Below are 14816 nucleotides of genomic sequence, written 5' to 3' on the forward strand. Positions count from 1 at the left end.
AAGGCATAGTAAATTTTCAATTAACTATGAAATTAACATGGATTAAAAATGCCCTCAGATTTCAATGAAATCAAATGCTTAAGAATTCTGTAGCCAAAGCAGAAAATCCCTAGCACTGCCTAGCTATGTTTTACGATAGACCATTTGATACAGGCAATTAATGTATTGTCCCAACCTTCTGTGCTCTCTGAGGCTGGGATTTTTGTCTGGTTTGTTGCTGCTATATATTTAGTAACTAGGGGAGTATCAGGAATATAGTAAGTGCTCAATAAGTAATGATAAAATAAATAAATAAATAAATAAATAAATAAATGGCTATATTATAAAAGTTATCCTTATAAACAGAAAGAACATGATAAATTTGAAACTTTTTTGTAATTGAATTTTTTTAAAGCTATGTTTTTACTGATTTTTAGAAACATAGGAAGGGAAAGTGATAGAGAGGAACTTCATCGATCGGCTGCCTCCTGCCCGACACCTAGTGGGGATTGAGCCCACAACCCACGCATGTGCCCTGACCCTGACCAGGTGACTGGGAATAGATCTGGTGACCTCTTGGTTCATGGGCTGACACTCAACTGCTGAGACACACCGGTGGGGCAAGAACATGACAAATTTAAAACATGGTAGGTTTAAAAGGTAAATCAGAAAGAGAACTGATTAAATCACAATATAGTATTTGTGTTGAAATCTCTCAATTACAGCCTGTAAATTTACAATACAATTTTAAGCCAAACATGATAAGTATTAGCCATCTTCTGAAATGCAGAGTCATATACTGAAGCTTATATGTACATGTAGGTCTTTTTAAAAAGCAAACTATGCATATCATTTTTAGCTTGTTAAAAAAATTAAAGTAGCTATTCAATATTTCAGTATTTGTTAAGTACCTACTGCATGTCAGAAAACTAGAAGGTACTATAGTAAACACAGCAAGAATTCCCAGAACAGGCTTACAGCCTTTTCCCATAAAAATGGAGTGTAAGAAAAACAAAGTATAAAAGTTATTGAAGTTTGATCAACTGAATAAAACTTAAGTTATTAAATGATAATGAAATTTATTTAAACAAAAAGCTGAAAGCTGTAAAGACAAACATTTATCAAGAGTTGACTATCCTCAGCTATGAGTATCCTTAGTTTTAGGTGTAATTCTTTGTGTCTCAATTTTCCTCATCTGGGGGTGGAAGAGTGTAGAGAAATGGAGGGAGAATACAAAGACAAGATTTTGGTGAATATTCTAATTTATCAAACAAAACAAAACTTGATGATGCAGTTCTTGTTACATCATCAAGTTGTCGTAAAATGCAGAATGCTGGTTCAACAGGGTAAATAAAATCAACAACAGAAGCTACAATTGAGGAATGAACAAAGAAAGTGAAGCTGTAATTCTATATAATAAAAGGCTAATATGCAAATAGACCAAACAGTGGAACCACAGGTCGCCATGATGCACACTGACCACCAGGGGGCAGACGCTCAATGCAGGAGCTGCCCCCTGGTGGTCAGTGTGCTCCCCTAGGAGGAGCGCCGCTCAGCCAGAAGCCACCGCCGCTACACTAAGGATGTCCGCAGGGAGCAGGTGTAAGCTGTCAGTCAGACATCCCCCAAGGGCTCCTGGACTGAAAGAGGGCGCAGGCCGGGCTGAGGGACCCCACTCCAAGGGCACAAATTTCATGCACTGGGCCTTTAGTGTTTTCATAAAAAATAATCTACCAGGAGAGATAAAAAATAGGATATGCTATTGAAAATATTCACTCCTCGGCTCTTGCTTTTGTTTCAGAATATAACAAAAAGGAATGAACTACTGATACATGAAACAAGGATAAATTTCAAACACATTATGTTAAGTGACAGAGTAAAAAAGATGTTACTGCTTGATTCTATGTATGTGGCATTCTACAAAAAGCAAGATCATAGGGACAGAAAACAGATTAGAGGTTGTCAGAGGCTGGGCATGGAAGAAAGGACTGACTATAAAGGGGGACAAAGAATGTTCTGGTGATGAAACTGTTCTGTATCTTGACTGAGGTGGTGGTCACACACAACTGTATGTGTTTGTCGAATCTCACAGAACTGTCCATTCAAGAGGCCAAATTTTACTGATATAAATTATGTCCCAATAAACCTAAGAAAGAATGAAACTGACCATTTTCCAATTAAATTAACTTTGAACAATCAAGGATATGAATTTGCCTTTAATCAAATTATTTTCCTCCAAATGTAAAATTATAATAGGAAATCATTTAAAAATCATGATAAATTAAAGCCAAATAAAGATAACTGCTAACTTAACCACTATAATGCAATTTTCAAAGTTTGAACACAAGGTTTTGTATGTTTTAGAAGGATACTGAAGGTTATCGCTTTAGCTGCTTTAAAAATGGGTATTTACTAACATTGAGCAAAACAATAGTTTATAAATTTTAGGTTTTAGAACAAGGCCAAAAAATATCCACAAAAAGATATAAGTTCTAAAGACCTCTAATTATAGGATTTGTCAAAATTGTTTTAAATAGTATCTCAGATTTCACTGAGTAAAGTTATAAGTCATTAGGAAGCCTTAGTCTTCAAAGCGGCAGAAAGATAACATCTGCTCAGGTTCTGGACTGATCACTTCCCAAGCCTCAGCAAGTAGAATAGGACTGCTTCAGGATGTCTGGTTCCCATACAATGAGAACACATATTCCACTTAATAAGAGGCAACTTTTGATTTGAACACAGAACAACTTTATGGCTGCATTCACAAGGAAATAATGTAGATGATAAATATGTAATCCAATGGAAAAAAGTCAAAACTGAGAAAGTAAGCTAATTGACTCTTATAGATAGACATCTACAGCTCTTAAAACACATCATATTCCACAGAAAAATAGGTAATTTTTGTCAGCTGTTAATAACGCATGGTCCTTCTTTTAAAAACACTGCGTCCTCTGCTATTTTATGAAAAAGCTAATGAGACCTAGAGCAAAATAGTTAAGGCAGGACAATATTTAAAACCGCAAATGTAAAACACTGTTTGAATGACTGTGAAAATTTTAGAGATTTATGAATCAACAATTCTGTAAATACTAGTTAGGAACACAGTGATGAGCTTATCTAAATGAAATTACCTAAAAATATCGTAGTTATCAAGACAAGACATGATGACAATGATCAAATTTTTGAGAAGGCATTTTTTATTTTTTCTGGAAAAAAGGTAAGCAAACACTTTATACCAACTTTAGAATAAAGAACTTGATTAAATATTCCATACCTCTAACATCCGGATCATCAATATGTGGCTCTAGATTTTCTATCATTTCTTCAAGTTCCTTTCTGGTGGCCATAGTGATGTTTGAAGAACCTGGTATGGTTGCTTCAGGTGTTTCTTCTGGTCTCTCTGGGTTGAGTTTATTCCCAGAGCCCTGCTCAAGCTCTATATCTAGATCTATTTCAGGAAGAGGAGTCCTCCAGAAATGGAAAGAGTTGTATAATTCCTGATCTAAGAGAGCAGAATCTTGTGAACTGGTGCCAATCTCTGGCCGTAATGTAGATTTGGAGTTACCAGGTTTTTTATCATTTTCATTACTAGCTGCTTCCTGATGAGAGTCTGAGGACAAAGTACAAAGTAAAGAACTGTCCATTGGAACACTTATTTCACCTGGAGATTTCCTAGTTGTTTCAGTATGATCTTCCATGTTTTCCAGTTTGACACTGGAATTACTAATACTGGGATCTGAAGGAACATCCTCTGGCCTGATTTGTACATCCTCTGGGACTTCTTGATCTCTGATCCTTTTATTGTTTCATTTGGGGGGGAAAAATGAAAGTATAAAAATAATTACTGGAAAAAAATCAATGACAGATACTACATAAAGCATTTAAACAAGCTAAATATTACAAAGTACAGAGCATCCATACATATTGAGTAATTTGCATAAATTATTGATAATGCTTCTTTTTCCATCAGTTGTTCTGTGTTCAGAGATGTAAACATCTGTTAAGCCTAAGTCTAGATATTAAAGCATTAGATATTAGTTGGAGGCGATAACATTTAAGAATCCTGGAATCCTACAATACCATGATAATGTCAATAATTAAAAAAATAGTAGGAAGGTAAAGTCCTACAATGCATTTTAAGATAGATACATTTTTAAAGTTATTTGATTTTTAGGATTATGGCACTGCCACTCTGCTCCAATGACATAATGAGAAGCTGAGAATTAAAACCTATTTGCTTACATTAAAAAGAAAAGAAAGCTTGACCGGCGTGGCTTAGTGGTTGAGTGTTGACCTATGAACCAAGAGGTCATGATTCGATTTCTGGTTAGGCATATGCCCGGGTTCAATCTCCAATCTTGGGCGTTCAGGTGGCAGCCGATCAATGATTCTCTCTCATCATTGATGTTTCTATATCTCTCCCTCTCCCTTCCTCTCTAAAATCAATTTTAAAAATATTTAAAAATAAAAAACCTCTACACAGCATTACAAAAGGTTTTATTTACTATCTCAGAAAATATATAGAAATCCACTCAAGTGTTTTAAGTTATTTTTATTTCTTCCAGCTCTTTTCACTTTCCAGCTCTACTCCCATAGGTTTTACCAAAATGGAGCCATGACTTAATTGATAAAGACGGATGGTACAAATTCCTAAAGACCACAGATTATCGCCATTCATTATGTAAACTAAAGCACTACATTAATGTTTATCCCCTACATTTTATTAGACTCGATTAAATTTACTAATATCTATTGAGCACCTACTAGGAACCAGAAATAAAATGGATATTGAGGATTCATATGTGAAATGTAGATCTTATTCATGAGACTACAATTAGAAGCAAATAGAAAAAAAAAACGTATAAGCAAGTAATAGTCAGGTAGCATGGTAAATATATAAGTATGCACAATGAACACAGGAGATAGAAATGAGAGTTGAAATTAAAAGGCTTCAGAGGAAATGATATAAGTTATATTTAGAAGAACCAATAAATGTTTATGAGGCTAAGGGGAAGAAAATGTATGGAAAGAAGAAACAGCATATGCAAAGGTAAGGGTGATAAAGGTGGTAGAACACATTCAGAAAAGAGCAATGAGTTTATTATGGCTAAAAGAAAGAAATGATAGATGACAAGGATGAAAAACTTTGCAGAGATCACTGTATTCCATACTAAATACCTCTGGAATTTATCGTATGGGCTATAGGAAATAAGGTAGGAATTAAGAAATATACATTTTTTAGATGTTATTTTTGAAAGACCATTCTGGAAGCAGTACAGAAAATTGGTTGGAGGTGAGACAAGAGGCAGGAAACATAAAAGAGTAGGTGATAGGCAGTGATAACTTTCTGAATGAAGGCACTGTCTTTGGGGTTACAGTAGAAGTAAACACATTCAATGATGACAACACCAATAGGACTTGTTCATTTACTGCATGCTGGAGAAACAAAGGGAGGAATCTGGGAAGATATCCAGATTTCCGGCTAGAGCAACTGATTAGATACCGGTAGCACCAACTAAAAGTGGAAAATGCAAGAACAATTCAATGAGAAAGCTAATGAGTTCCAGTTTGGATAGACTGAGTTACGTGTCTATGTCAAAGGTGGTGGTGATGTCCATGGGAAACTGGTCAGACGCTGGAGACAGATTGGGAGGTCATCAAGTCAGAGGGACATGTGTAGGGCTTAAATGTAAGGCAAGAAATCTGAATGAAGGAAAACACAGCAGTAACATAGAATAACACAGAGTGAAGGCATTTTTCTTGTATAAGGGATGGTAAAGATGAGTATATGTTTAGGCTTAAAGAAAGGGTTTTAAGAGGTGAGGGAACTGGAGACATAGGAGAATGATGAAATAATGATAAAGCAATAAGAATAAGGGCTCAAGAACACAGATGGATAGATGAAGAGAAAACTCTAAGAAACATGAGAGAAGGATGGATATGTAGGTAATTTGTAAGATGAGTATGTATGTGGGGGGTGGGGGGGCAGAATTAAAATTGTTCCCTTGAAACATCATGTGCCTTTACATGCACACAATGAAAGATATTAAACAGCAGGCCTGCCAGAACTATGCAAAAGTGGAAGGTGACATTAACACCTACGTAAATCCCATACATGTTTAATAGTCAACCATACACAGTCTCATGAAAGTATCAACTTTCCTCTGATGCGGCTTTATCTAATAGCAATGTTCACATTATCAGAAACACTTTTAAAAAACACATAATTATTTTTAAAAAGTTTTAAAATAGAGATAAAAATATCTACTAAGTCATCTGAAAATATGCCACACAGTGACATTTTAAATTCTGGTGCTGCCCTCCCATTCTTTTTTATTTTTCCCCCTTCCACTCTTATTAACTGTAAAATATATAGTATGCACACATAATAAAATTCTGTTACAACTGTGAAAAGACTGAATTGCAAGTTCTTAGATACTTATCCTAGTATTGGCACTACATTAATCTAAAACTCCAAGCCTTTTAGGGACTCACATTCCTCATGTACTCCTTATTCATAAAAATGAGGAACTGGCTTAGATGGCTTATAAGATCCTTTCCCTCTCCAAAAGAGTTCTTAAAGCTAGTGCTATTAAGCAAAACAAATGTCTTCTATATGTGTATGAATTATGTAATATTTTCCAATTATGTTGTTCTTATTAAAATATATTTTTTCTTTTGTTTTAAAGAACATTAGTGGCTCACTAATGTGGCTCACTGATTGTCGACCTATGAATGAGGAGGTCTCAGTTCGATTCTTGATCTGGGCACGTACCTGGGTTGTGGGCTCAATCCCCAGTAGGGGACATGCAGGAGGCAGCCAATCAATGATTCTCATCATTGATGATTCTACCTCTCTCTCCTTCTCCCTTCCCCTCTCTGAAACCAATAAAAACATTAAAAAAAAAAAAGAACATTAGTGGAATAATTGGTAATATCTGAATAAAGTCTTTAGATTAAGACGACAGTATTGTATCTACACTAATTTCTTAATTTTGGTAATTAGACTGTGTGGTTATATATTAATGTCTATGCTTTGAGGAAATACACAGTAAAATATTTAAGAAAGTAAAAAAAGTAAAACAGTTTTCACATGTCTAAAATTTATTTTCAAAAACTCAGAAAAAATGAATAATAAAGCAAATATGGTAAAATGTTGACATTTGGAGAATCTGAGTAAAGGGTATATGAAATTCTCTTTTATTTTTGCAATTTTTCTGATATGCAAACTAAATTTTAAAAATTATAGTAACAAGGTATTATTTTGTGGGGGTAGGGAGCAAATGAGTAAAACTTATAATACTTCAACTATTATCTGATGAATTTTAGAAAGTTCCATTTAAAATATACAAAAAGAATGCAATTAAGTATATACAACTATTCCAAGGGCATGAAGTTCCTTGATCTTTATTTTTACCTTAGCATTCAAATTAAATTTTAATATTAAAATTAATTAAGGATATTAAATTTTGCCCTGGCTGCTGCTCGATCCCTGGTTGGGGTACATGTAGGAGGCAGCAGATTGATGTTTCTCTCCCCCCACCCCCCGCCCCTTCCTCCTTCCTCTTTCTTTAAAATCAATGAAAACACATTTTTAAAAAAGGAATACTACATTTTAATATCCTTAGCCTAAAAAACAAAAAGAACAGCCAAGTAATTCTACTTGACTAATGTAAAATTACTAGTTTGTACAGTTTTTAAAAGAAAAAAAAAAGATTTCCTAGTATTAAATTGGGAAGAATTATACATGTATGAATTATAGTTGCTTCAAATTGTCAAAAAATAAAAGTTCTCTAAATACAGATTTTCCTGCCTGGCTAGAGTGGCTCAGTGGTTGAGCCTCAACCTATGAACCTGGAGGTCATGGTTTGATTCCCAGTCAGGGCACATGCCCCAGGTTGAGGGCTCTATCCCCAGTAGGGGTTGTGCAGGAGGCAGCCAATCAATGATTCTCTCTCATCATTATAATGTTTCTATCTCTCTCCCCTTCCTCTCTGAAATCAATAAAAATATATTAAAAATAATAATAAATACATATTTTTCCTAGAACTGGATAAGAGTCAATGCAAGATCAAGCTGCTAGATGCCAAAATTCTGATATTCTGAATTATCAGACTTCCAAATGCCATTATACAAGCAAACATTTTTTGAAAATTGAGGAGACATGGTTCTGCATAATGAGAATTATTTCCCAAGAGATCATAGGCAATAAGAGCACCAGAGAGTAAGCCAGAAATTTCTCTCAAAAAGAACCTTAAGTTTCCTTTAGTTTATGATTAATATTCTCAGAGTTCCTGACTAGAGACCGTGGGCCTAGAAAATGAGTACTTGTACCCGTTTTTCAAGGAGAAAATGACCTATAGAACAGATGGTTAAAGAAACACTGTATCCTAAGATAAAAGCAAAGAGCACTCTCCAAGATACATCTTTCAAGTGCTGTGAATTAAATAAATGAAGTTTTAACTGTGAAATATTTCCGAATTTGTACCAATAACAATATTACTTTCATATAGTTGGCATTAACCTAAACTGACAAAAACTAGCTTAAGTGGCTCATTATTTAACGATTTTTAAAATTAAATATATTTCCTTATAATAAGTCACTCAAAATTTATTACGTGCCAACTATGTGCCAGACCAAAAGAAGGTGTTAAGAGTACGAAGATAAAAAACCACATTGCTACCCAGGATGGACTTGTAGTCTATTAGATGACATACTGAAATACACAATTAAAAAGATAGGAGTGTGTAAGAGACTGGGAGGAGGGTGGAAGGGGGGGATGGGAGATATTTGTAATACTATCAACAATAAAATTACATTTAAAATTGAAAGAAAAAAAAAAGACCTGACTAAAAATTATTCTCATTCCAGTCCTACTGACAGCCAAGATGCAAAAGCTATGAATTTCCTGAAAAAATGCAGGGATATATTCTTGGAGGTAGTGAGTCTAGAGATAGCAAACACACCGACACGGACTTTGTTAAATAAGGTACAAATGGAACAGCAGGTCTTCCCAAAAAGAAAGCATGGAGAACCAAAAGAACAATGTGTTCAAAGAATAATGTAATTGTTGGTTTGACATAATTTAGAAATGCAAGTCTGAAAATAGCCTTCTAAAGTAGCTTTTATTAACACCTTTAAAGAACCATTGAAATAGCCTACTCTGGGGTGAATGAAAGATAAATTTTGTATATAAAGTTAGATGTTTATAATTAATAAATTCTTCAAACACTGTTAAATGATATTAAATGTTTCCAGGGTCAGATGAAACAATATATAATAAATAAGTAGTAATGGAAATACATTGCCAAAACCTTATTTTGTAACACAGTTGAGAAATCTGAATTCTAGGAAACTGAGAGGACCATGAGAACAGGTATCAAGTTCTCTATCTACAGTAGCTGGTTGTTAGTAGGTGCTCAATTAATTTTTGCTCAATCGATCAATCCTAAATAATAAAACATCAGTTTAAAACAAAAGCCAGTGCAGTATTTAAGAGAGAGCAAACAAACTAATGGTTATGAGACTAATAATATATAGGACGACTCTTTTTGAAGCTAGGAAGTAAAACTATACAAAAGTTTTTACAATGTTTTTAACAAACTTCCTTAGTCAGGAATTCTTTCTTCTCTCCCCTACACCATTAACACATTTCAATAAAGTCATATAAAATAGTGAAAATCCAATATTACAAATAGTATTGGCTTGACATTAAGACATACCTCAACATACAATGGAAGAGAAATTAAGGTTTGTAGCTAAAAGATAACTACCTTTAAATAGCTCTTCCAATAATGTCCAATACTGGCAGTGAGCAAAACTATTGGCCGTGATAGCCACAGCAACTATTTTTGCCAATGAAGTTTTATTGGAACAGAGCCAAGCCCATCTGTTTATGTACTGCCTATGGCTGCTACACACTGCAAAGGCAGAACTGAGTAGTTGTGACAGAGACTGAAAACATTATTTGGCCTTTACAGAAAGTTTCCTTATCCCTATGTTATGCAATTTTCTGTAAATTTTTATTTTCACTTACTAGACTGTCTCCAGTTTTAAAAATAAATAAGTTACATCATAGCCTTTGTACAATTAGATAGGGAAAATACATACTGACTTTAAAAATGAAAAGCAGATAACAACCCCCACCCCCAATCAGTATTTTTGTCAAATTCCTTGCAGCAGCTGTTTTCGAAAGAACTGATTGTGCTTGCTAGGAAGGCAGGTTTAGAGTGATTTTTCTTCCTTTACAAAAAACAGTACCTCAGGTTTGTTTGGCTATTCAGCAGGACAGTAGGAGAACAGGCAAAAAGGTAAAACAAGGCAGCAGAGAAGAAAGGAAGAACTGCCAAATCAAAACACCAAGAAAGCAAATATCACAGTATCAAGACCTACAGAAGAAAATGTCCATTAGCATTATGACAAGGGAGGGACAAAGCACTATGGTAACTCAAGCATTATAGTAGGGGCTGTTTCAAAAACAGGTATTCAATTATTTCAAATGTACACCTGCAAAAATTTGTGCTTAATTCCCATGCACTAAGTAATGTTTGAATTGTTTTTCCCTAAGTATGTAATATAATTTAAAAAAAACTATACTCAATTAAATTTTTTAAATGCAAAAATTTTAAAAATAAAAATGAGTTGTCCTCTAAGTTTCATTTAAAAACCTGTTGCCCTATTAGTTTAATACACTTAAAATTGATATTCTAGTTACTAAGTACAGAAATTCGGTGCTAATCATTAGAATATTTTCCTCCTCAACTGAGATTACAATCATCATTCTGTAGACAGAGAATCCAAGATCCACAATTAGATAACTGATTGGAAGGAAAAATAATAGTAAGAAATGGACTATATACTAAAATATATACCTAAGTTAGGATTTATTCCTTAAAAAAACCAAACCCTTTAAGTTGTACAACCATTACCTCATATATTCTAAATGTCAACAGATTATTTCCTAGGTAATAATTTATTAAGTAAACTTATTCCAAACTATTATTGAATCCATCATTTATAGTTTTCCATGTGACTGGCTTCAAACTAAGTGTGTCACGTGCATCTTCATTTACTCATTCAATATACAAGCAACCAAAACGTTTAACAAATGTATTTAAAACTAGAACTATAAAAATATTTACCAATTTGTATAATCAAGAGAAACAGAAAATTCTCCAAAAAGAACTTATTATAAAATAGTGAAAATGAAAAAGAAAATGTTCCTAAGCAGTAAAACTGGAAGCAAAGTTTTAAAAATTTATACCTATTTTTGTCTTCTACTGACGTATTTTCTGAACTTTTGCTTTCTTCTTTAAAATACTGGCCTGAGCTTGATGGATTAGCAAAAGTAGATATGAAAGGTCCCAGAGACTGAAAAGCTGCTTGGCGAACCTAGAAGAAAAGAAAAACAGTCATGAAACATAAAAATATGGGATTATTAACAATCTACTTTCCACATACTTAATGAAGTATGTTTAAGATAATAATAAAGTTTCCTAAAAGAAACACAGATTCAGAACTATAAATCATTCCTCAGCTAGAATTTAATGTTCTTTATAAACTACTTTCTTTTTTACTTTCAATTTTCTTTTTTATCCAGGCTTGAATATTTAAACCATGAGAGTATGAATATGAGATCCTATAAAACATTTACATGGAACAAAACTAAAGAAAGTCCTGTTGTGTTCTCAGGAACAATAAGAATGAATAAAATCAAGATGCCAAACAGAAAATATAAAGCTATAAAGTCCACAAAATGTGATAAATCTGTTTAATGTTTTAGGATAGGAAAGACTGCAATTTATTCACTACAAGGAAGCAAGGCAGATGTATGGGAACTATATACATACTCATCAGAAATACAATATTGACTTAAAATATTTTTCACAAAACTCTGGAAGCATATATTACTGTTATCAATAAATGTCTCAAGTAGGAGAACTGAAAAGGTTATAGAATTTTACTTCATACTGTGTTCCTGTATTATGTCTGTAAATACGATTAAAAACCACAAGCATTTGTAAAGGAGATGTTCATGGGAGGAAATAGAAGGATGGACACAATCTGACAAAAACAACTATGATGGAGAAAAACTATAAACCAATTTCCCTGAGATTTCACCTTTTAGGCAGAGCAATACCTTTTTCAAGTTTTAAAATAAGGATTACATGAGATGTATAAATTTTACAAAGGCAAATAAATACATGTTGGTATTTAAATATTGGTATTGACCTGCTTGGAGAATTACCAAATTATTAAATTGATTTTTTTAAAAGGCTAGAATTACACTCATGATAGCAAAAAGAATAGTGTGAGCTAACTTAGATTTTTCTTCTTCTTTGTATTTCCATAAAAGCACAAAAGTAACTTTTAAAATTATATGCACGCATTTAGTCTACTCTGGATATTAAAACTGTGAGCTTGTCTCAAATAGGCATAGATTTATAGATACCTCAAATGACTGAGATTTAAGGAATCCTTCACTTTAATATATACCTCTTCCCAAATTAACAGGAAATACCACATGTTGCTCTAACATAGTAGTTAAAATTTCAAAATAAAAACTTCAAATAAGCTACAAAGTCCCTTCTAATAATCTTATACAAGATGATAATAAACACATTAAAATAGTACTAAGGCTTAAGTCTCTTCCTGTATGTAAATTTTGTTTTGAAAATGGATGTGGTGAGATCCTGAGATCAACTTCTGGCATGACAGCATAAGGAATTCCACTGGCCCACACTCTCCAGTGAAATGGGAAAAAACTCCTCCATTCAACACCTCTGGAAAAGCCCTAAAGGCAAATTAAGTAATATCCAGTCAATAAAATCCACAAAAGCTCAGTAAAAAAGTTGAGAGTCTGAGTATATGAACCAAGGCCAGCTCAGGGAGGCTGAGCTGCCATTCCAGACTGCTGTAGCCAAGAACAGTGGGCTCCCTCTCCTCCAGCTCCCAGCTGGAGGGCTTTCAGCATTTGCACCCCTGCCCTCAGCTACCTGTTGCTGAGAACAGGTCCTGGGCAAGTGCAGTGGAGTGCTGGGGGTTCCCTTCTACCTGAGGCCCATTAGTGGAACAGAGGCTCTACCTTGGACGGGGATCAGAATCCTGAGGCCCTCAAAGCCCATGCCCGAGTTGGTGAGGCTGGGAGAGATAAGACAAGGGAACCTCAAGCTGGTGAACCTCCCACTCCTACCAAAACGTTCTCATCCCAAGGGTGACTGTGGGCATGCAGACCCAAAGTTGTGCCTCCTGAAGGGGGAAATGAGAATCCACTAAAGTATTCCCTCAGTCACTAAACAAACAAATAACAATTACAAGCTCCCAAGAAGGGTATCAATACCCAAATTTGCTGCAATACATTATCTAACTAAAATGTCCAGTTTCTAACAAAAAATTACAAGGCATGGAAAGGAACAGAAAAGTATGATCCATACACGGAAAAAAAAAAATTAAGTAACAGAAACTGTGTGTGAGAGCAATAAAATGCTGGACTTAACAACAAAAAAACCACTTCAAAGCAGCCATTATAAACTGTTCACAGAACTAAAGGAAAGCATGATTAAAGAAGTAAAGGTATGAGGATAATATCATATCAAATAAAGAATACTAATAAAGAGACGGATATTTAAAAAGAGAACCAAATGGAAATTCTGAAGTTGAAAAGTATAATAGCTGAAATAAAAAATTCACTACATGAATTCAACAATAGATCTGGACTGGTAGAAAAAACATTAGTGAACTTGAGGTATATCAATATAACTTATACAAGATGAAAAACAGAGAAAAGAGAATAGGAGGAAAATAAACACGATCTCAGAATAATGCGAGACACCATTTAAGCACACCAACATATGTGTAATGGGAATACCAGAAGAAGAGAGAAGACAAAATATTTGAAGAAATAGATAATATGGATAGACCTATAACAAGTGAAGAGATTAAATTAGTAATAAAAAAGACTATACCCACAAAGAAAAGCCCAGGCCCAGATGACTTGGCTTCACTCCTGAATTCTATTAAACATTTAAAAGAGAATTATTACCAATTCTTTTTTTTTTTTTTTTTTTTTTTTTTTTTTTTAAATATATTCCATTGATTTTCCACAGAGAGGAAGGGAGAGAGATAGAGAGTCAGAAACACCGATGAGAGGGAAACATCGACCAGCCGCCACCCGCGCATCCCCCACTGGGGATGTGCCCGCAACCCAGGCACATGCCCCCGACCGGAATCGAACCCGGGACCCCCCAGTCCGCAGGCCGACGCTCTATCCGCTGAGCCAAACCGGCCTCGGCAACCAATTCTTCCCAAACCATAGAAGAATAGGAAATACTTCCCAACTTGTTCTGAGGCCATTATTACCCTGATAGCATAAATAATAAAAAGCCATAGAAGAAAAAACTACAGACCATTACCTCATATATGAATATAAAAATCCTTAACAAAATACTAGCAAAATCCAACATATAAAGAATTATTACACTATGACCAAGTGAGACATGCCAGATATTAAAGGTTAGTGTACAGGGGTAGGGAACCTTTTTTCTGCCAAGGGCCATTCATGGGCCATACAAAATTATCAACTTAAACATTAGCCTGCATATTTGGTCACCCCTAATGCCTCGGTAGGGCCAGACCAAATGACTTCGTGGGCCTTTTTTAACCTGTGGGCCAGATGTTCCCCACCCCTGGCTTAAAACCTGAAAATCAATAGATACATCATAGCAATGGAATGAACATGTTTTATATTTGAACAGAAAGTCTGTCCAGTTTAAAAAAACAAAAGTTAATACAGCTGTCTATCTATTGTCTATTCCTAGAATGAAAAATAACATGCCTT

The 14816-nt window shown here is 34.5% G+C and overlaps 1 protein-coding gene across 4 annotated transcripts in view; it reads right to left on the minus strand.

Annotated features, from left to right (window-relative positions):
* Positions 1-14816, minus strand: part of PPP4R1 (protein phosphatase 4 regulatory subunit 1) — a 51538-nt gene that overhangs the window by 17397 nt on the left and 19325 nt on the right. For all 4 annotated transcript variants that reach the window (XM_070420658.1, XM_070420656.1, XM_070420657.1 and 1 more), the window contains exons 10-11: positions 11244-11371; positions 3254-3774 (exon numbers count right to left, since the gene is read on the minus strand). In XM_070420658.1, the coding sequence (XP_070276759.1) occupies positions 3254-3774; positions 11244-11371 (649 nt within the window). The remainder of the gene's footprint in view (positions 1-3253; positions 3775-11243; positions 11372-14816) is intronic.

This window comes from Myotis yumanensis, unplaced genomic scaffold (genome assembly GCF_028538775.1).
Source record: "Myotis yumanensis isolate MYYU_CA2020_CCGP unplaced genomic scaffold, mMyoYum1.0.hap1 SCAF_7, whole genome shotgun sequence".
NCBI lineage: Eukaryota > Metazoa > Chordata > Mammalia > Chiroptera > Vespertilionidae > Myotis > Myotis yumanensis.